This window comes from Peromyscus eremicus, chromosome 3, assembly GCF_949786415.1.
Source record: "Peromyscus eremicus chromosome 3, PerEre_H2_v1, whole genome shotgun sequence".
Taxonomy (NCBI): domain Eukaryota; kingdom Metazoa; phylum Chordata; class Mammalia; order Rodentia; family Cricetidae; genus Peromyscus; species Peromyscus eremicus.
This window is the reverse complement of record NC_081418.1, coordinates 49890021-49910934: the sequence shown is the minus strand read 5'-3', so window position 1 is coordinate 49910934 and position 20914 is coordinate 49890021. Positions and strand designations below refer to the sequence as shown.

The 20914-nt window shown below is 47.0% G+C and overlaps 2 protein-coding genes and 2 non-coding genes across 7 annotated transcripts in view; 1 reads left to right on the top strand and 3 right to left on the bottom strand.

The window, feature by feature from the left end:
• Luc7l2 (LUC7 like 2, pre-mRNA splicing factor) overlaps positions 1-891 on the bottom strand; it is a 63295-nt gene extending 62404 nt beyond the window's left edge. Inside the window, exon 1 of one of the 4 annotated variants that reach the window (XM_059257606.1) lies at positions 772-891. In XM_059257606.1, the coding sequence (XP_059113589.1) occupies positions 772-832 (61 nt within the window). In that variant the 5' untranslated portion in view covers positions 833-891. The remainder of the gene's footprint in view (positions 1-771) is intronic. The other 3 variants (XM_059257605.1, XM_059257599.1, XM_059257589.1) reach the window with 3 other exon arrangements.
• A 4553-nt stretch (positions 892-5444) lies between these two features.
• Positions 5445-5550, top strand: LOC131907515 (U6 spliceosomal RNA). The gene has a single exon (XR_009378423.1). It is a non-coding gene; the product is annotated as a U6 spliceosomal RNA (small nuclear RNA).
• A 2725-nt stretch (positions 5551-8275) lies between these two features.
• Positions 8276-12663, bottom strand: Fmc1 (formation of mitochondrial complex V assembly factor 1 homolog). Its single transcript, XM_059257607.1, has 2 exons — positions 12375-12663; positions 8276-8563 (listed from the first exon to the last, which is right to left on the bottom strand). The coding sequence occupies exons 1-2, from the start codon at positions 12510-12512 to the stop codon at positions 8360-8362; spliced, it is 342 nt and encodes a 113-aa protein (XP_059113590.1). The 5' UTR covers positions 12513-12663; the 3' UTR covers positions 8276-8359.
• Positions 12664-13092: 429 nt separating this feature from the next.
• On the bottom strand, positions 13093-13165 carry Trnar-ccu (transfer RNA arginine (anticodon CCU)). Its single transcript has one exon. It is a non-coding gene; the product is annotated as a tRNA-Arg (tRNA).
• Between the last annotated feature and the right edge of the window lie 7749 nt (positions 13166-20914).

Here is a 20914-nt window from a genome sequence, read left to right as displayed (position 1 = left end):
TTAAAGCCCTTTGTTTCCTTCAATTCTAGTCCAGTGGGCATCAAATTTCCAAATTAGTTCTGTTTAGGGTACACGGAAAATTAGTCAATATTTACTAAGAAAGCCTCTATTAGGTTGTCTAACAAAATGGAGGTCTCTCGGGGAAAAAAATAGGCCTGAACACTTTTCAACTTACAAAATGGGGTCAAACACACCCAGTTTAAGAAACCATGGTTTGGGTCAGATTTTCCACAAAAAAAAAAAAAAAAAAAAAAGTTGATTCTGTAGGGTTCGACGAAGTGTCCCTGGAACTAGGGGTTTTTAGTGAAGGTTTCAAAGACCCAGGAGGGAGGGGGTGCTTCTCTCCACACTCTAGAGGACGGCGGCGAGGGGTAATCCGAAAGCCCGGGGTAAGGGAGCTAGAGGTAGGGGCGGAGGCCGCAGCGCTCCGCGGGTTCCTAGCCAACAGTCAAAACTGACCGCCCCACTACGCAAGACAGCCTTGGGATCTCCCAAAGCCGGCCAAGTCAACAGCAAAAAGCACAAACTCTCCTTTCTGCTTCCAGGCCCCGCCTCGCCCCATTGGCAGCCGTTCCCGCCAATCCGCACAGTCACCGCCCCCAAGCCCGCCTGCCAAGCCCTGATTGGACTGGATGGGAGCCCGGGACCTCGTGTTACCAATCTGGGAGCCCCTCACTCAACCGCACGCGCGCGCCCAGGTGCTCCCGCGTCGGCCTTCCCTTCACCGGCCGCGTCCCCTCCCCCACCCCCAGGGCTCTGGCAGCGACTTACCGTCCCGGGAGGTGCCCATTAGCTGGTCCAGCATCGCGCGCATCTGGGCCTGCGCCGACATGGCGGCGACGTAGCGGGCGGGCGGGCGGGCGGGCGAGCGAGCGAGCGGGCGAGCGAGCGAGCGGACGGGGGTGGGGCGCCGACCGGGCCCTGGCGGGCGGGGGAACGAGGGGAAGGGGTGGGGGAGGTGCGGCGCTGTCTCGGTGGCCGCCGCGGCCTCGAGGCCTGCGAGTGGGGAGTCGGAGGGGTCGCGGGACAATCCGGGCTGCGCTCCTCACGACGGCGTGGACGTGGAAGATGGCAGCCCCTTCAAGAGCGAGCCCTCGTGTCCTCACTCTCCGTCAGGTTCCAGAGACAGACGCGACACGGGCTAGCCGACTCTCGCCTCCTCTTGACACCGACACCCGCCAGAAGCCGTCAACCCCCCCTAGCGAGCTCTGACGCCGCTCGCCACCGCCGCCACCGCGACGGGAGCGCGCACGCTGCTCGCGCCGCGTCGTTTCCCGTGGGGCTTCGGCCAATCGCCATCCAGCTGGCTTCGCCCCGCCCTGCCCCTCCCGCGAAGGGTTCCGCCCTAACGGCTGCTGGGCGCGTGCACGCGCGCTGGCCCCGCCCCCCTCCGAGCCCAGGTCTCGCGAGAACGTTGCTCTTTTAGCCCACTCTGGTGCCTGGTCGGCCCCGGGCGCTAAGCCCTGCGCTGCAGACTGCGGGTCATCTAGGCCCTCTCTGCTTGCTGCGCTGGCGGCCCAGCCCCAAATTAGCAAGTGCCAAGCTTAGAGCGAGTCGGAGTAAGTAGTTCGGCGGAAGTTCTCAGGGTTGGTGCGTCCCCGACGGATGCTGGCGGAATCGCGAACCAGTAGGAAGGCCCAGCCCGAGCCGAGGACGCCTAGCCCTTTATCCTCGGGCTTTTTGCCACTGCCCCTCATCTGTGTCCTAGCTGGGACACGTCAGGCTCAAGAAATAACACGCGACATCAGCTCACCGGAAAGCAGGCGTTTCGATGCTTTTGCTACGTTTAGGACAGCTGGAAGCTGCTAGTCTACATCCGAGTCTGTGCAGTGAGAACTGGGGGTGGGCCATGTTACACAGCGGCGTGTCCGGGACAGGGTCCATCAGACAGCCTCCTAGCTCCTTGGCAGCCTGTCACCCTGCACTCCTACGCCTTGCTAACTGCGATAGTAGTTGATTTCTTAACCTCACGGCTGGTGGGGGTGACAGAATAACTCAACCTCGTGAGGCCCAAGTGAGCCAACTGGAAATACCTAGGCCACGGCTGCATACTGGTGAGTTCCAGGACAAGCCTCAGCCACACAGGGAAACCCTGTCCCAAAAAACAAAAACAAACAAAAAAAGACACAAAACATCCAGTGAATGTCTTGTAGCCCAAGATTCCTTCTGATTTCTGAGCCCAGTCGGGTAGTTGACCGACTGTAACTTTTCAGCCCTTGGATCAACTGAGAGGGCCTAGACAGGACAGGCTGCCAGCTGCCAGCTACTGCCTCCTGCTTATCCATGATTCTAAAACAAGCTTTATCTAGCAATGGACCAAATAACTTATTCCTTACACTGTATAGCTCAATCAAGCTGCCCTGAAACTTGCAATCCAGCCTTAGCTACACCACAATTAAGCAGGTACCACAATGTCTGGTTCAAAAACTCTAAATTCTAAACATCTTTGAATACTTGCAGATATCATTTGAAAATTGTACAAGAGGAGCTGGAGAGCCTTAGCGATTTGAAGCACTGGCTGTGCCTGGCGGTGGTGGCGCACGCCTTTAATCCCAGCACTCAAAGGGAGGCAGAGGCAGGCAGATCTCTGTGAGTTCGAGGCCAGCCTGGTCTACAAAGCCTGGTAACTCCAAAGTTACCACGGACCTGCCTCAAAAAACAAAAATAGCTGGATGGTGGTGGCGCACGCCTTTAGTCCCAGCACTCAGGAGGCAGAGCCAGGTGGATCTCTTAGTTTGAGGCCAGCCTGGTCTACAGAGCAAGATCCAGGACAGGCACCAAAACTACACAGAGAAACCCTGTTTCAAAAACAAATAAGTAAATAAAAGCACTGGCTGTAGAGGACCCAAGTCCTCAGTTCCCATCACCCACATGACAGCTCATAACCCTCTAACTCCAGTGCCAGAGGATCTGATATTCTCTTCTGGCCTCCAAAGGCACCATGCATACATATGCACATACATACATTGAGTTAAAACAGTCATATGCATAAAAAATTTTAAAGGAAATTGATGTACAATAGTAGAAAACTACAAATTAAATATATTCTAGAGAGATGCACTATTACAAATACAGTATTATCCTGAAAAAGACATCCTTAGTAAAATACTGAGTAACTGTTTGAGGGGTTTTTTGGGTTTTGTTTGTTTGAGACAGTGCCTCACCATGTAGCTGTGGCTGGCCTAGAACTGACTTAGACCAAGCTGGCCAGTAACTCAAAGAGAGCTGCCTGTCTATGCCTTGTTACCAGTGTTCTGGTTTGTAGGGTTTAATCCAATTAAAAGAACATTTTAACAACCCAACAACAAGAAAACATTTATTTTGTGTGCTACAGTTTGAGTGTAGGGACCAGAGGGCAACTTTCAGAGCTTACTGTCCACTACCATGTGAATCAGGAAACAAAGCTAGGTCGTCAGGCTTGGTAGCGTGTCTCTATCTGTTGAGCCATCTTACTGCCTCCAACTCCAGGGTCTTGAGCATGCTAAACATACCTTCTGTCATTGAGCTGCATCCAACTCCTGACGTTTTGTTTCCAACCAAGTTTCACTACTCAGTGTCCATATATTCACTTACTTTCCTTTTCATTCCTTCTGACACCTCTGCCTTTCCATTCGGGATCATTTGTTTTTGTTTGAAATTTTCTTTAGGTTCTGCAAACTGAAGCCCAGAAACTGAATCTACACCACTGCCTTGTTTGGTTTGGGGTGGGAAGGAGTGTTGCTTTTTGGTTTGGTTGGTTGGCTGGTTTAGTTTAAAATAGGGTCTCAGTATGTAACCCTGGCTGGCCTTGAACTCACTCTGTGGACCAGGCTTCCCTCAAACTCATAGAGATCCACCTGCCTTTGCCTCCCAGGTGCTGGGATTAAAGGTGATCAATACTATGCCCAACTGTTTTTGGATTTTGTCAGACAGGGTCCAGGCTGGCCTTAAACTTGCTATGTAGCTGAAGATACCCTTCAATGGTCATCTTGCTTCATCTTTCAAATGCTGAGATTACAGCTCAGCAGTAGTGTGTTCTTAATCAAGTTTCTCTGGAATGCTTCCACCCACACTCCGCCCATCTACAGTTGTTTTGCCCTTTAACCAAGAGTTGTAAGTTATAAAACGCTGTCCTATATGACCTGCAAGAGTCTTCTTTAGAGGAAAAAACTTCGCCTACTTGAGTTTGCTTCTGTTTTAGCCTGCTAGTAAGATGTTTACTCTGTTGCAGTAGCAGATAATTTTTCATTCCACTATTCCCAAGAGGTCAGTTTTCAGTTTGTCCTCACTCCTTGATGTTAGTTACTTGAATTTTGGGGGTGTTGAGGTATACATTTTTCTTCATTCTGCTAGAAGCTCAATGATAATTGTTCATTGAGAACCCGTGAACAAAAAAACAAATAAACAAACAAAAAAAGCAAGCAAACAGCCAATGCTGGTGACAAACGTCTGTAGCATTGAGAAGCAGAAGCATGAGGACCAGAAGGTCAAAGCCAGCCTTGGCCTCAGAGTGAGTCCACCAACCCAAGTGACATGTGAACTTGCCTCAAAAAAAAGAAATTAGTGAGTCCACCAACCCAAGTGACATGTGAACTTGCCTCAAAAAAAAGAAATTACAATTTGTGTGGTGGTATCCTCCTCAGATCCCAGCTATTTGGGAGACTAAGACAAGAAGAACAGAAATCCAAAGTGCCCTGGCATCCTACTGAGTTAAGGGCCAGCCTGAACTAACAGGACCTTGTGTTGAAGGTGGGCAAAGTGCCCTGGCATCCTACTGAGTTAAGGGCCAGCCTGAACTAACAGGACCTTGTGTTGAAGGTGGGCAAAGTGGCTGAGAGTGTAAAGGTGCTTGTTGTGCAAGCCTAACAACCTGAGGTCAGTCCCCAGAACCAACTTAGAAAAGTTGGCCACTGACTCCACAGGTGCCCACATTCACACACACAAACATAAATACAATGAAAGCCTGGTGGTGGTGGTGGTGGTGGCGGTGGTGGTGGTGGTGGTGGCAGTGGCGCACGCCTTTAATCCCAGCACTCAGGAGGCAGAGGCAGGTAGATCTCTGTGAGTTCCAGGACAGCCAGGGTTACACAGAGAAACCCTGTCTCAAAAAGCCAAAAGAAAAAAAAAAATTGTTAAATACCTTTTCAATGGTTGTGTTGTTCTGATTATAATTCTACAGAGTAAACTAGGTCATGCATTCAATGACACCAACTCAATACATGCTATGTGGGTAGAAAGTGCTTTGAAGAATACAAAGATGAGTGAGACATGGTCTTTGGTCTAAGAGTATGTCTAGTTTCTTGAGGGCAGGGAACACCCCTCACATACACAATAAAGAGAAGGCACAGCACAAATAAGAAGAGTTGGTGGTTTATAGAAAATAATTTTAGTTATGGAATTAAGGACATTTGAAGTAAAAGGATCATTTAGGATAGTTTAAAAGTTCAACCAAAAGATTATCAATGGTGCTTGCTTCTGCAGCACTTAACGATAAAATTGAACAATACAGAGATGATTAGTATGGCCCTGCACAAAAAGGACATGCAAACTTGTGAAGTGTTTCATATTTTTTTAATCAGGTAAAATTGTAATTTTAGTAGTTATATTTCTACACTTTTGACTAGAGTTAAATATTTCTTAGTGAATGCAAATTGCTATTTATAACATAGGAAATATCATGCAATTGCATAATCATTTCTTCTATGAACTGTTCAGTCCACAAAATTTAAAAATTGTCTATTTTCCTGAAATGCTAAACTAGTTTATCAGTTTCACTGGGATTAGTACTTGAAAGAAATATTAAATGTTACAATTCCTCTCCATGTAGGAGGAAGGTTGAATTTTTAAGATACTTAAAGCATTTTACCCTTCATGTGGCTTCTGAAAACTAGTAGAGCATAAGAACTTGAACTCAGTACCATAAAAATGATATGTTTCCGGTACTGGTTCTGTTTACTCTTCTCTTTAACTTCTGAAAACTCTGCATTGTAGATCTTCAGGATTGGAGTAAAGAATTGTCAGTAAATAGTTTTTCTTTTAGCAGGAAAAAGAGATTATCACTGCTTGCCTGGGGCAGCCAACGTGAAGACAGAGGAATAGGAAGCATAGAACTTGCAGAAGCGGGATGTGGCAGAGTAAACATAGAGCAAGGAGACCAATACCAAGCAGAGGCCACATTTTCTATTTCATTAGCTGAATGCAGTAGAACTATTTGCTCAAATTCAGGTTAAAAGGTAGAGAAAGCTGGGCTGGAGAGATGGCTCAGAGGTTAAGAGCACTGACTGTTCTTCCTAGAGGTCCTGAATTCAATTCCCAGCAACCACATGGTGGCTCACAACTATCTGTAATGAGATCTGGTGCCCTCTTCTGGCATGCAGGAATATATACAAATAGAATACTGTAAACATAAATAAGTAAATCTAAAAAAAAAAAAAAAAAGGTAGAGAAAGCTGACAGTAGTAGGAGGTAGATGTTAAGGTGCTCTTTGATTCCCCTCTTCCTGGAGTTCAGCTGTGGCTATCATCCTTAGGAGCCTGCTTATCAGGCCTAAGGAAGTAATAGCTTACTGCTAATAGCTTACTGCTTGAGATTACTTAATTCATCCCACATCTTCACATCTTAACTCTCCTCAACCTTATTCCATCTATTTCCTGCCAGGAGCCTAACACATCACAGTTGGGTACTTTTATAAAAAACAGACACACTGGACCAGCAAGTAGGTAAAATCACTTGGAGCACAAGTCTAAGAACCTGAGTTCAAGTCCCTGTATCCCACTGTGGAAGGAGAAAACTAACTCCCTAAAATTGTCCTCTGACCTCTCTACCTGCATGGTGGCACATAAACACCTGCACTCATACCTATCATACAGTAAGAAAATAAAAATTTAAGAACCATACCCATATATTTAATTCTGGGTTTGTCTAGTGTGGGGCGTTTACCCACCAACCCCAAAGCTCCCCAGAGTTTTCTTGAGTGCGAGCAGCAGGAAATATTAGATAGAAGGATTTATATTGCAGAGATAAACAGATAGAAAATAAAGGATAGCCTCGAGAGGGCCTGGAACCTTTTCCAACGGCCCTGACTGTCTCTGCCTCAGGGTATTTATAGAGATGCCAAGGGGTGGAGCAAAAGACCTCCCCCCAGCACAGCCAAGTGCAGACCATCTCAGACACCTGCACTCAGGCCCGTGGTCCTAATCATCCTATGTGGACCTGCTGGGTAAAGCCACGAGGAACCTGAAAACGGGCTCCCACAGTCTAGACATAGGAAATATGTAGAAAGATGCATAGTAAACTTAGTAATGCTTACCAAAGTAATGGAAATGGGAGAAGAGAGAAGGGATAAATATGGGTGTTACATTTATGGCATTAAAATTCCTTAAGACGGCCGGGCGGTGGTGGCGCACGCCTTTAATCCCAGCACTCGGGAGGCAGAGCCAGGCGAATCTCTGTGAGTTCGAGGCCAGCCTGGGCTACCAAGTGAGTTCCAGGAAAGGCGCAAAGCTACACAGAGAAACCCTGTCTCGAAAAACAAAACAAAACAAAACAAAACAAACAAACAAAAAATTCCTTAAGACACTAGGCTTGCATTACTTACTATTTTTATATTTTAAAATATTTATGTTCAGAGCTTGGCATGGTGGTACTTTAATTCCAGCATTCTGGAGGCAAAGCCAGGCGGGTCCCCAAGGTCAACATCCGCCTGGCCTACATAGTAAATTCGTGAGACTCTATCTCAAAAATAGGCAGAGGTGCTAGATCCCTTGAAACTAGAGTTATAAAAGGTGGTTGTCAGCTCCCTGACATGGGTGCTGGGAACCAAACTCAGATCCTCTGCAAGACTAGTACACACTCCTGACCATTGAGCCATCTCTCCATTACTTAAAAAAGAAAGAAAAAGAAAACTCTAGGTATAAATCAGACCAAGCACATCAGGGACTAGGCATAGGCTCACTGGTTAAAGTTTGCACAGATCCCTAGCACCCTCATAAATAGTCATGGCAGTGCATGCTTCTAACCCCCAAGCTGAGGAACAGAGACAGAAGATCCTGAGGACTTGTGAGTGCTCTCAGTTCAGTGAGAGATACTGTCTCAAGAGATGAGGCGGAGAGGTTCTTGAGGAAGGCACCCTTGTGTCCCCCTGCCTCCACACAAACCTGCATGTGCGAGAGCACTAACACACTAGAACAAGAATTAATCCGATAAAAACTTCAGCAAATTCACTTGCAGCCCCCTCCGGTTTTATTTCCCTAACCACTCAGTCAACAAAAGACACATACCAAAACAACAAAGAAGCTACACTTTACAAAATATTTAATAAATACATAGTGGTAGAAATGGTTGGATTCTTGAATGAAGGGGCATCTGAGGACTCTCTCCATCACGGCTCCCAGCCCTTCCCTCCAGGCTGATGGGGTAACTGGAGGCCCACCAAACCAGCAGACTCCTCCACTGAACGTTCACCCTTGCCATGAAATTCCTGATGAAGGGCCACATGTTGCCGGATGCTGCGCAGGAGGCAGAGATAGGTGGCAGCTTGGAAGTGAAGCTCATGCTGGGCTCTGCACAACTTCTCACTGGTGACCTAAAAACGTCATTAACAAAGTCAGATGGTCTGGTACCACCCTGAAGTAGCCACATGCCCCCAGTGGATGATCTGATAAATGAGCTTCCTCTACAAAGTAACCGAATACAGACACACTTGATATGTAGTTAATATCTTCATAGAGCACTGTGTAATTAGGAAAGCTGACCTCCGGTTTGATGTTGTTTTGTCACACAAAGGTTCATACATGCCTAGCATCTGCTTCCTACCACAAGTTTTATTTGTAATTCAAACTCCCAACACCAAGAAAACTAGCAGCAGTCTGGTGGTGGCAGCCCACACCTTTAATGCCAATAATCAAGGAGGCAGAGGTAGGTGGATCTCTAAGTTCAAGCCCAGCCTGATCTACAGAGCAAGTGCCAGGACAGCCAGGGTTACACAGGGAAACCCGGTGTAGAGGATTAAAAAAAAAAAAAAGACATGCTTTTCCTCCCTTTAAACAAATTAAGGCTGCTTTGTGTTTCCATGACTTGAACATGGCATATACCTTTAGTATGGGGATAGTGGATGTATTAAAGAAATCACTGAAATGGCCACTCCATAGTGTGGTTTGTTGGTTTGGGTTTTGTTGTTGTTTGGAGACGGTTTCTCTGTGTAGCCCTAGATGTCCTGAAACTTGCTCTGTAGACTGGGCTGTCCTGAAACTCACAGGCCTGCCTCTGCAGCCATGTGCCACTGCCACCACCAGGCTTATGGTGCGGTTTTTATTGTGAATAAGAGAAAATATCCAGAGGCATCTGGAAGAGTCCAGAGCAGAAAGAAAAAGATGCAGTAGACTGAACATGGCTAGTGCCACGAAAGAGCAAAAGAGAGGATTTTGAGGAAATGAACGGGTGGGGAGAAGGAGCAGAGTGAGCTGGGACCGCCTGGGAGTTGGGGGGGTGGTGGCGCATAATGGGGCCACGATGCTAGTGTAGGGGGTTGAAATGTATAACAAGTACTTACGAGCAGGGACTCTGATGTACAACCACAGATGCAATTCAACAGAGAGCCAGGTCTCTTCTGCCAGGAGTAACGGAAATGACTCCTTTGTGGGGTAGAAAACCCGTTTCACAAGTTCCTGAGGAGTGCTGGCTTTTATCTAACCTCCAGAAATCCTTACGTAGTCCAGCTTGAGCTCACTTCTGGATATATGGACTTCCTGAAACCTAACACCTTACACTCCCAAACCAGAAACTTACCTCAAAGATAAAGGTGCTGTACTCAATAATAGTAACATGAAAATCATATATATGTATGTGTGTGTGTGTGTGTGTGAAGTATGTCTTCATATTACTTAAACTTGTTTGTACAATTTAACCATCTGGAAAATCTGGATTCTAATGACTTTAACAAACTAGAAAGTCCATATCAATGTCCAGAGTAACTCCAAATCATGGTTGTTCTTCATAATACTTGATTCTTAGTACTCTGCCCTTAACTATTTTGGGATTCCAAGGTTGTGAAAAAGGAGCAGGAACATCAAGAAACTGTGTATGGATGGGGATGTGTTTTACCGCTGGCACCACTGTATGTATAATTCCTTTTCTCAATCTGAATATCCAGTTAAAATCTGAAAACTCGAGCATGTAATATTTAATGTACTACCAGCAGCACTCCCCTGCTGGAATCAAAATTTTTTAGAGACAAGGTCTTACTATGTAGCATGGACTGGCTTGATATGTGACACCACAGTCATACCTGGGTCAAACTTAGTGTGTGTTGGGGGTGGTGGGGGAGTTCTTTGAGAAAAGAACTCACTTCTTATCCTAGCTGGCTTGAAAGTCACTGTCAGTAGGTAAGGACACTTGCTGCCAAACTTGATGCCCTGAGTTCAATCCCCCAGAACCCCTCAGTAGAGAAAGAACTGACTTCCCTACAGATTGTCCCCCGACCCCACATGTTTGGCATGCACACCACCCCAAAAAGTAGATATATTAAAAGATGAGCCGGGCGGCGGAGGGGCATGCTTTAATCCTCAAGAGGCAGAGGCCAGCCTGGGCTACAAAGTGAGTTCCAGGACGGGCGCCAAAGCTGTACAAAGAAAAACCCTGTCTTGAAAAACCAAAAAAAAAAAAAAAAAAAAGATATCCTACTGGGTTGGGTTGCCTTGCCCAGCCTTGATGTGAGGGTTTGTGCCTGATCTTATTGTATCTTGTGCCGTGTTCAGCTGATGTCCCTGGGAGTCCTGCTCTTATCTTTGGGAAGACAGGGCTGGGAGTGGATCTGGCTGGCCTGTAAAGTTCTTTATAGACCAGGTTGGCCTTAACTCAGGTATCTACCTGCCTATGCTTCAGAAGTGCTGGGATTAAAGGTGTAGGTCAGCCCTGGAGTTTTAAGCATGAATTCTGGTGTTTTCCTGAAAAGTTTCTTTTGCTGGTACTGTTTTGGGGGGTTTGTTTGTTTGTTTGTTTGTTTTGAGGCAGGTTTCACTATGGAGCTCTGGCTGTCTTGGAATTCAACTCTAGAGCAGGCTGGCCTCAAACTCAGAGTGCTGGGATGAAAGGCATGTGCCACCACTGCCAGACGCATCTTATTCTTGATATCTGGCTCAAGTTCTTAGTACACACAGTCCCTCACATTATGACTTTTTAAAAGCGAAGTGCATTTTAGTTGTAAGGTTTTGCATTGCTCAAATTCAGCAGTTAAGATGATTGCTCAAGAACATTAGGTTCCTTCCCCTAAATTCTAGTTCTTCTTATTCTTGTACAGGTAACTGTCCCTAAGCCTTAGCTGTCCCACTTGCATTTGATCTTGTCCAAAAGGCAGAGAACTGATCACTACCCCCATTTGGGAAATAAACCATCTTCCATTCCCTTCTGACTGAGGGATATGGAGTGTGGATTTCACAGTGGTACCTCCTAAGGTTCGCATGCTGTGTGTTTGTTCATTACAGCAGTAAAACATGAAACCTGGGGTTGGAGATGGCTCAGAGGTTACAAGCTCTAAGCACTGGCTGCTCTCTCTCCCAGAGGTCCTGAGTTCAATTCCCAGCAACCACATGGAGGCTCAAAACCGTCTGTAATGAGATCTGATGCCCTCTTCTGTCTGAACACTGTATATACATAATAATCTTTGGAAAAAGATGTATCCTGTTATACAGCAAGCTAATGATGCAGATAGGAGTGTAATCTCCTAATAGAATACAAGTCATTGCTTTTCTCGATGGTGATATTACATAAATAAAACACAGTACCCATATTTGAAGAACTCTCCAATATTCCCCACTTCACTGTCTTCAAAACTGCTTTTGTCTGGCCTATGCCTTTAATCCTTGAGCTCAGGAGACAGAGGCAATCTGATACCTGAGTTCAAGGTCAATCTGGTTTACAGAGCAAATTCCTGGCCGGCCAACTTAATAGTGAAATTCTGTCTCCTCACACACACACACTTCCCGCCACACAAAAACATTGCTTCCTGTAAAAACTTTAATGCGGAAAGTGTGGGGAGGGGGAGTGCTTATGCCCTTGTGCCTTTAAGTGTAAGACCCCTAGGGGCTACTTCATACAATGCCCGCCCTATTCCATTGCACACCCATGTACCCGACAAACCAATGAAATCGTCAGACAGCTCTACCCTGGTGAGTGGCAGATACGGAGTCCCTAAGAAGGTGCACCCCACGTGGCTTCTGGGTTGGTACGGGGACTTGAGACCACAGGCTAGCCCAGGGCCTGGGTTATGTGGTGAGGACCGCAGGTGGAGGACAGGTCTGCTCAGACATGTCTGCCCTAAGACATCGCAACCCCCTGCCCAGACCGCCCTCGTCTTCGCCTCCCGAGACCGGGGGGCCCTCTGGACCCGGCTTCCGTACCCGATGTGCTCGGAAAGCCTTCACCAGGTACCGGTAGGCTGCTGTGTCGCGATACGGTCGCCCGGTGGCCGCGTTCAGGTAGCGCAGCTCCCGCAGAAGGCCTCTCAGAGTGCGCGCCGGGGACCCCAGGGCCGCCATCTTCCTGCCCTTGGCCAGCGGGTCCCCAGCCTGGCGCCCTCCCGGCACGGTGCTCGTTGGTACGGCCCGCTCCTTGGCGCTCCACAGCGCCGCCTACCGACGGCCCTGCGAGGGAAACGCCGAGGGGCGCCCTAGGGAGTCAGAAGAAAGGCGGAGGTAGCAGTCCTCCAGGACCCCTGCTGCTGCTGCTGCTGCTGCTGCTGCTGCTGCTGCTGCTGCTGCTGCTGCTGCTGCTGCATGCGGAAAAAGATCTAACCATTTCCACCAGGGATGTCAAAACTAAACGCATACCCGCAACCCAGGGGAAGAGAACGGACTCGTATCCTGGCGTGGCAAACCGTACCCCTCAGCTAGTAAAGGCTCACACAGTTTCTCTAGTTTTAAAACAAAATGGCCGGGCCATGGTGGCGCACGCCTTTAATCCCAGCACTGGGGGGCAGAGGCAGGCCTTTGTCTTGTGAGTTCAAGACCAGTTTGTTCCAAGACAGCCAGAGGTATGTAGAGGGACCCTGTCTCAAAAATAGATACATAAATAAAATAAATAATGGATTTGACTCGTTTCTTATTTGGAAAAAGAAACCACCCCAGATGGGACTCGAACCCACAATCCCTGGCTTAGGAGGCCAATGCCTTATCCATTAGGCCACTGGGGCTCTCTAGGCTGAGGCGCTCAAACACCGTAATCAACTTGTTTCCTGTTTAGTACGTCACCACCTAATTTTCTTTTATCCTATCTCGGAGAACCAAACCTATTATCTGTATGAGAGGGGAGCCTGCTGGGAAATGTAGTTTAGAACCCAAGAGCCCACGGTTTTAGCCCGCAAGCAGTAGGTGCGATGAAAGCAGAACGGGCTCCTGCTTTTGCTTACGTGTTCTTGGGTCTGAGCGTAGTGGTACTGCGCCTGCGCAATAGAGGGCCTGCAGGGATGCTGAACCAAACCCGCTGAGAAGACTGGCCGGCTCTTCCTTGCTCTGATTCTGTTCTCCGTCAAATTTTCACCGGAAAAGCCAGGCCCCTTCCGATTGGGCTACTTTTCAGGGTTTGCCTTTGCTCTAGCTGGTCATTAGGTGGCGTTTGTGTAGTGGTCAGTTTCTGTTTCCGGTTGCAGTGCTGAGGCCATTTCCGCAGCCAGCAATGTGTTAAAATGGTTGTTTCGAATTTTCAATCGGGCTATAAACATAAGACGGCGGGAAATTAGTAGTTACCGTAGTAGGAATTAATTGGGAATAATTTGGAGTTTTTCTGCTGGGTTTGTTCCTGATTGTATATACCTTGGACAAACCCAGTGAGGGTCAGTGACTATTTTCTTTTTCCTTTTTCCTTTTTTTTTTTTTTAAATGCAGGCCAGACAGGATTACATGCAGGTTACTTGGAAGCCGAAAGCCAGCGGTGTTTCTGTGGGAGTTGCGCTCTGCAGGAGCACAAGAGTGAGGTAGCCCTTCATTTACCAGGGAGCGTATGTTGCTTGTTGATAATTTGCAATCTGGTAGAGAGGACAGCTCACCAGAGAGAGACCCGGATAGTTTGCAGGTGGTACAGCGTTGAAGGACCAGTACTTTCTCTCTGAGGGTGGGGGTGGGGAGCCTTGCTGGCGGTTACAGGGAACTCAGACTTCAGAGCAAGGTCCGGGATGCCCAGTGAGGCACACAGGTGTCCAGGCCACTCTGGAACACATTAGGTTTTACAATACGGCGGCGGGGCGGGGTCCGGGAGAAAAGGGAGGGAGGATAGTTCCTTCCATAGCTTGGTTTCTCTGTCTGTCTGTCCGTCCATCCCTCCATCTATCTCTGTCTCTCTCTGATCGCTCGCCCTCCCTCCCTCCCTCTTCCCTCCCTTTCTCCCTTTCTCTGTCTCCTCCCCCCTCCATTTTATAAGAGCAGTTCAGTCTACTTAGGTTGCCAGGGTTGTGGGGCCTAGAGAGAGATTGTTGAGATCACTCACAGCAGGCAAGATGGAGAAGAAGAGGAAGACTACCTTCAAGGCTTTCCATAGACATTTAAGGCTCACAGAAGTCAGGGAGTTAAGTCAAGCCCCCAGTACTCCAGCCTCCAAGAGTCAACCTTGGCTGCAGGCAGGCAGAGGCAGAAACTCATCCCTGTTGCTGCTTCCTGCTTTGAAGACCCACTGCTTCTGAGAGCTGTGACTCCAGCCTCACAGACCTGCTCTAGAACCTGTGGGACCTGTAGTATTTCCCCTAGCTGTACGAGCTCTAGACTGGCATCCTTTCGGTACAGGAGTTCAGCTCTCACTGCTGTATTCCAGTTGTCGACCCTGTGCGGCCACCTGGTTTTTCCATTAAAGTTGTTAATCCCAAGATAATAAAAGCCTGCCTTGTCTGTGCACCCTCTGCTATTTCTCAACCTCATCATGGAGAGGGCAGGGAAAGAACCCAGTGGGAGCCAAGAGAGCCGACTCTGACGTCTCAGAGGACCTGGCACCGTTTGGCCCCGATGGCATATTAATGCTATATTGATGAGTGCAGAAGCCGTGATGAAGGTGAGTGTTGGACGTGGGGCTGGAGAGATGGCTCGGATGTGAAGGGCTGGGTCTGCTTTCCAGCGCCCATGGCAGTCACAGCCCAGCCCAGGTCTGGGGAATCCTTCAGCCTCTTTGTGCCTCTGTGGCCAGGGCACTCAGAAGATGCACTTACATATTCATGGAAAAACACTTATACACATAATAAAATAAATCTTTGAGAGAAAAAAAAAAAAGAAGCCTTGATGAGGGGCTGGAGAGATTGCTCAGTGGTTAAGAACACTGCTTCTCTTCCTGAGGACCTGGGTTCTATTCCCATACCCACATGGCTGCTCACAGTGGTTTCATACCCTCCTATGCCTCTGTGGGTACCAAGCATCACGCATGATGCACAGACATACATGAAGGCAAACCAGCCATGCACATAAAATAAAAATAAATGTTAAAAAAAAAAGAAGCCTTGATGATCCTGGTGAGCTGAGGTGTTTACCTACCCAGGACAGGCACAGCTCCTCTCTAGTGGTTGTTGCCAGGTAGGAGAATAAATCCGTTGTTCTCAGAAGGGGATGGGATGCTGGAAATCTGTTTTTTAAAGTCTGTATCTTTCCCTCTGAATAATGTTAAAGCACCATGTGATGGTTAGTTTAGTTGTGAACTTGGACACAAGCAGAGTCTCCTAGGAAGAAAGTCTCAATAATGGATGGACCAGGTTAGCCTGTGGGCATGTCTGTGGGGTTATCTTGAGTGCTTTAACTGGGTTGTGGTCCTGGACTGTGTAAATAGAGCGGGGAACTGAGCGCCTCGCAGCATGGACACTTGGATTTCTCTCTGCTCCTGACTGGAGCTGTGAGCTAGCGGCTTCAGATTCCTGCCTTGACTTCTCTGAAATGAGGTCCTGTAAACCTGGAACTGTGAGCTCAAGCAAACCCCTTTCTTGTCTAAGTTGCTTTTTGCCAGGACATTTTATCAAGCAACAGAAGTGAAGTAAGGTATATTACATGTCAAACAAAAACCACTTAGTTCATAAGCTTCTAGTTGTGAAAAGGGAAGCGAAAAGGGGAGGTGGACACAGGCAGTTTTGGCAGGCCTATAATCTGAGCTCTTGGTAGGTGGAGGCAGAAGGATTAGGAGTTGAAGGCTAGCCTTGGGTACATGGCAGGTTCTGTGGCCAGCCCAGATATATGAGACTATCTTTAAAAACAGAGGCAGCAGGGGTGGAGGGTGGAGAGAAACAAGAATTGGAACACATGTAACATTAGCTAGCCAGAAAGAGTGGGGCCCTGGGGGAGAGGGAGGTAGATATGAGCAAGTAGAAGAGCGGGATAGATACAAGCAAGAAACAAGGACAGATGTAGGGGACATGCTATAACAAAACCCATTGCTTTATAACAAAAAGTCAAAAGAAGAGCCTGGCCTGCCACCTGCAACCCTGTCACTCAGGAGGAAACAGAGACAAGAAGATTGTCAAAACTTTGAGGCCAGCCTAGTCTCTCAAATGGTTTCCACTTGATCAGAGGCATCGTGGTTCAAAAACAAGAACGAAGCAGAGAGTACACAGTGGGAGGGCGGTGCACACAAACGGTCAGTAGAAGTGGAAACGGGTCGTGTGAGCTTCTTGAGGACAGAAGTGACAAGGGTCGCCCTGTCTTACCTTCAGAAAAAAAGCTCCAGGGTCAGTTCCCAGCACCTATATGGCGGCTCACAACTGTCAATCACTCCAGGTCTATCTAGAGGATCAGGGCCCCCTCTGGCCTCCAAGGGCATTGCGTGCACATGGTACACAGATACACATGTAAGCAAAACACCCACACACATGAAATAAAATAAAAATGAATCCTTACTAGAAAGGAAAAAAGCTCCTAAAAATAAATGTCAACAGCATCACATTTCAATAAATATAAACAGTTAGATACTACAAAGGCATGATTTATCACATGAGATTCTGTTCAAAGCTCAGTCTTGCTGGACTTGGTGGAGCAGGACTGAATATGGAAGACACTGAGATGCGAAGGTCAAAATTTTGAGGCCAGCCTGAACAAATAAATTCAGGCCAGTCACAACTGCCTAGAACTCAAGCGCCATAGGATGTGATGCCCTCTTCTGGCCTCCCTGGGGACTTGCACTCCTGTGCACAAACACATACACATCTATCTATCTATCTATCTATCTATCTATCTATCTATCTATCATCTATCAATCTATGTATCTATCATCTATCTATTTATCTATATTTTTAGTTAAATAACAAAAGGATATAGATAAAAGACACACTGTCTTTTATCTTTCTTTTAGCTGAGGCTGGACTGGAACTCTCTGTCTCTGCTGAGGTTGGCCTAGAACTCCTGATTCTCCTACCTCCACCCCCAACTGCTGGGATTACAACTCTGTGCCCTCACTCCAGGTTAACTGTTTTCATTTGTTTGTTGGTTAGTTTTGGTTTTTGGTTGTTGTTGTTGTTTTGGCATTTTTGTTTTGCTTTGTTTTGTTTTGTGGTTTTTCAAGACAGGGTTTCTCTGTGTAGCCCTGGCTGTCCTAGAACTCACTCTAGGCCATACTGGCCTCAAACTCACAGAAATCTACCTTCCTCTGCCTCCTGGGTGCTGGGATTAAAGGCATGTGCCATCACCACCCAGCGAGTTAATTTTCCTTAAGCTATTTATTTATTTACTTTTTGTTATTTTGATACAGGATCTTGGTATAAAGCCTAGGCTGCCCTGGAATTTGCCATATAGCCCAGGCAGTCTTTGAATTCGATTTACTTACATCAGCCCTCTAAGTACTGGGATGACAAGCATAAATCATCATGCTTGGCTTACTAATTTTGTTTTTACCATCTGTATATAAACTATGTGAATCTATCATTTTCTGACTGATTCTAATAAGTTTAGCAAGCCAGGTCAGCAACTATGGCAGTTTTAGGCACGGAGGTGTTGACCACTTGAAACATAACCTGAATGTGAAAGATACTAAAATTACATTTGGAGTCACTCTTGATGTGCAAACCATACTTATAAAAACACTGGTGTAAGGCGGGTGGGGTGGTGAACATGCATGAGCCCAGCACTCAGGAGGCAGAGGCAAAATGATCTCTGAGTTCCAGGCCAGACTGGTCTACAGAGTGAGTTCTAGGATGGCCAGGCTACACAGAGAAACCCTGTCTCAAAAAAAACCCAAAGGAAACAATAAAAAAAAAAAAACCCACTGATTTAAATGTCCACTAACAGAAATAAACAGAGAAAACATAGCATCTTAGGCTAGGGAGATGGCTCAGTGGATACAATGTTAGTTGCTCTAATATGAAGACCTGAGTTTGGATCTTCAGTACCCATAACCCCAGCACTGGGGAGGAGTAGACAGGGAGATCTCTAGGCTTCTCTGGCCAGACAGTCTAGCCGAAGCGCCAAGCTCCAGGTTCAGTGAGCAATCCTGTCTCAAAAGATAAGGTGTAGAAGATACTCAAAGTCAACTTTGGACCTCCATTCATGCACACACAAATGAGCATACTGGCACACACACATCAACATTTTTTTGTTTGGTTTTGGTTTTGGTTTTTTTTTTTATATATACAATTTATTTATTTATTATGTATACAATGTTCTGCCTGCGTGTACACCTGCAGGCCAGAAGAGGGCACCAGATCTCATTATAGATGGTTGTGAGCCACCACGTGGTTGCTGGGAATTGAACTCAGGACCTCAGGAAGAACAGCCAGTGCTCTTAACCTCTGAGCCATCTCTCCAGCCCTGGTTTTGGTTTTTGAGACAGGTTTCTCTGTACACCTCTGGCTGTCCTGTAACTTGCTCTGTAGACCATGCTGGCCTCAAACTCAGAGATTTTTCTGCCTCTGTCTCCCAAGTGCTGGGATTAAAGGCATGTACCACCACCATCCAGCACACAAATCTTATTAAATAAAACAAACATGGAGCTGGAGAGATGACTCAGTTGTTAAGAGTACATACTGTTCTTCCAGAGGACCTGAGTTCAGTTTCCAGCACACACATAAGGTGGCTCACAACCTCCCATTAACTCCAGCTTCAGAGGATCTGACTTGGGCACCTGCACTCACATGTACGTACATCTAACACACACACACACACACATATGCACACAATTAAATATAAATCAGCCGGGCATTGTGGCACATGCCTTTAATCCCAGCACTCAGGAGGGAGAGGCAAGCAGATCTCTGAGTTCAAGGACAGCTTGCTCTACAGAGTGAGTTCTAGGATATCCAGGGCTACACAGAGTAACCCTTTCTCGAAAATCAATCATCAATCAATCAATCAATCAATCTGTCTTAGTTAGGGTCACTATTGCTGTGGTGAAACATCATGACCAAAGCAACTTAGGGAGGAAGGGTTTACTTGGCTTAACTTCCATGACATCCTTCATCATCAAAGGAAGTCAGGACAGGAACCCAAACAGGACAGGAACCTGGAGGCAGGAGCTGATGCAGAGGCCACAGAAGAGTGCTGTTTACTGGCTTGCTCCTCTTAGCTTGCTCAGCCTGCTTTCTTGTAGAACCCAAGACCACCAGCCCAGGGATGGCACCACCCACCATGAACTGGGCCCTCCCACATCAATCACTAATTAAGGAAATGCCCTACAGGCTTGCCCATAGCCTGATCTCATGGAGGTATTTTTTTTTCCAGTTGAGACTCCTTCCTCTCTGGTAACTCTACCGTATCAAGTTGACATAAAACTAGCCAGTAAAAAAGTCTTTTAAAAATATACACATAAGCTGGGCAGTGGTGGCGAACATCTCTAATCCCAGCACTTGGGAGGCAGAGGCAGGTGGATCTCAGTGAGTTCGAGGCCAGCCTGGTCTACAAAGTAAGTTCCAGGACACCCAGGACTGTTGTTACACAGAGAAACCCTGTCTCAAAAACAAACAAACAAAAAACCCACATAAAACAAACACACACACAAAATGTGGTATGTCCAGATGGTGGAATATTACTTATCAATAAAAGGGACAAATAAGTGATTCATGCAGAAACATAAACAGACATCAAAATCATCACCCTGAGAAAAGCAAGACACAAAACTGGTAGACATTTGTGTAAGATGTAAATTAATCTGTGGTGATAGGAGCTCAGTCAGATGACTCAGCAGGTAAAGGCATTGTTGTCAAGCTTAATGGCCTGTGTTTGATCCGCAAGACCCACAATGTGGAAGGAAGGTCCTCCGACCTCCACACACACACTGTGACCCACACACACCTTGTCTTAGCTAGTGTTCTATTGCTTTGAAGAGACACCATGACCATGGTGACTCTTAGAATAAAAAGCATTTAATTGAGGGCTGCTTACAATTTCAGAGATTTAGATCAATATCATTGTTGGGAATCTCCCCTCCAGACCCCACCCAAAGAAAGCCCACCGAGCAGCGACTCCTCCCCCGGAGCTCCTCAAGACCACCTGTTGTTCGAATTTTAGATGGTCTTTTAATAAAAATCCCGGAGCCAGATATTGGGGTGAAAACTGAAAGATCAGAGAATCAGAGCAAGCCACAGCCAACCTCACCTCATCAACTCCTCAGCCGATCCTGTTTCCTTTGACTGAAAACCTCTGAGTGCTCACCCCGAAGGATCTCAGCTGAACTGCATTAGTTCCTGTTTTCTCACACCTTATATACCTTTCTCCGTCCAGCCATGTCACTTCCTGTGATTAAAGGCATGTGTGCTTCCCAGTTCTGGGATTAAAGGTGTATGCCACCACTGCCTGGCTGTTTCCAGTGTGGCTTTGAACTCACAGAGATCCAGACTGATCCTTGCCTCCTGAGTGATAGAATTAAGGGTGTGTGTCATCACTGTCTGGCCTCTATGTGTAATCTGGTGGCTGGCTCTGCCCTCTGATCCCCAGGCAAGTTTTTTGGGGTCCACAATATATCACTACAACCACCTACAGGGAATTTAAGACCTGGC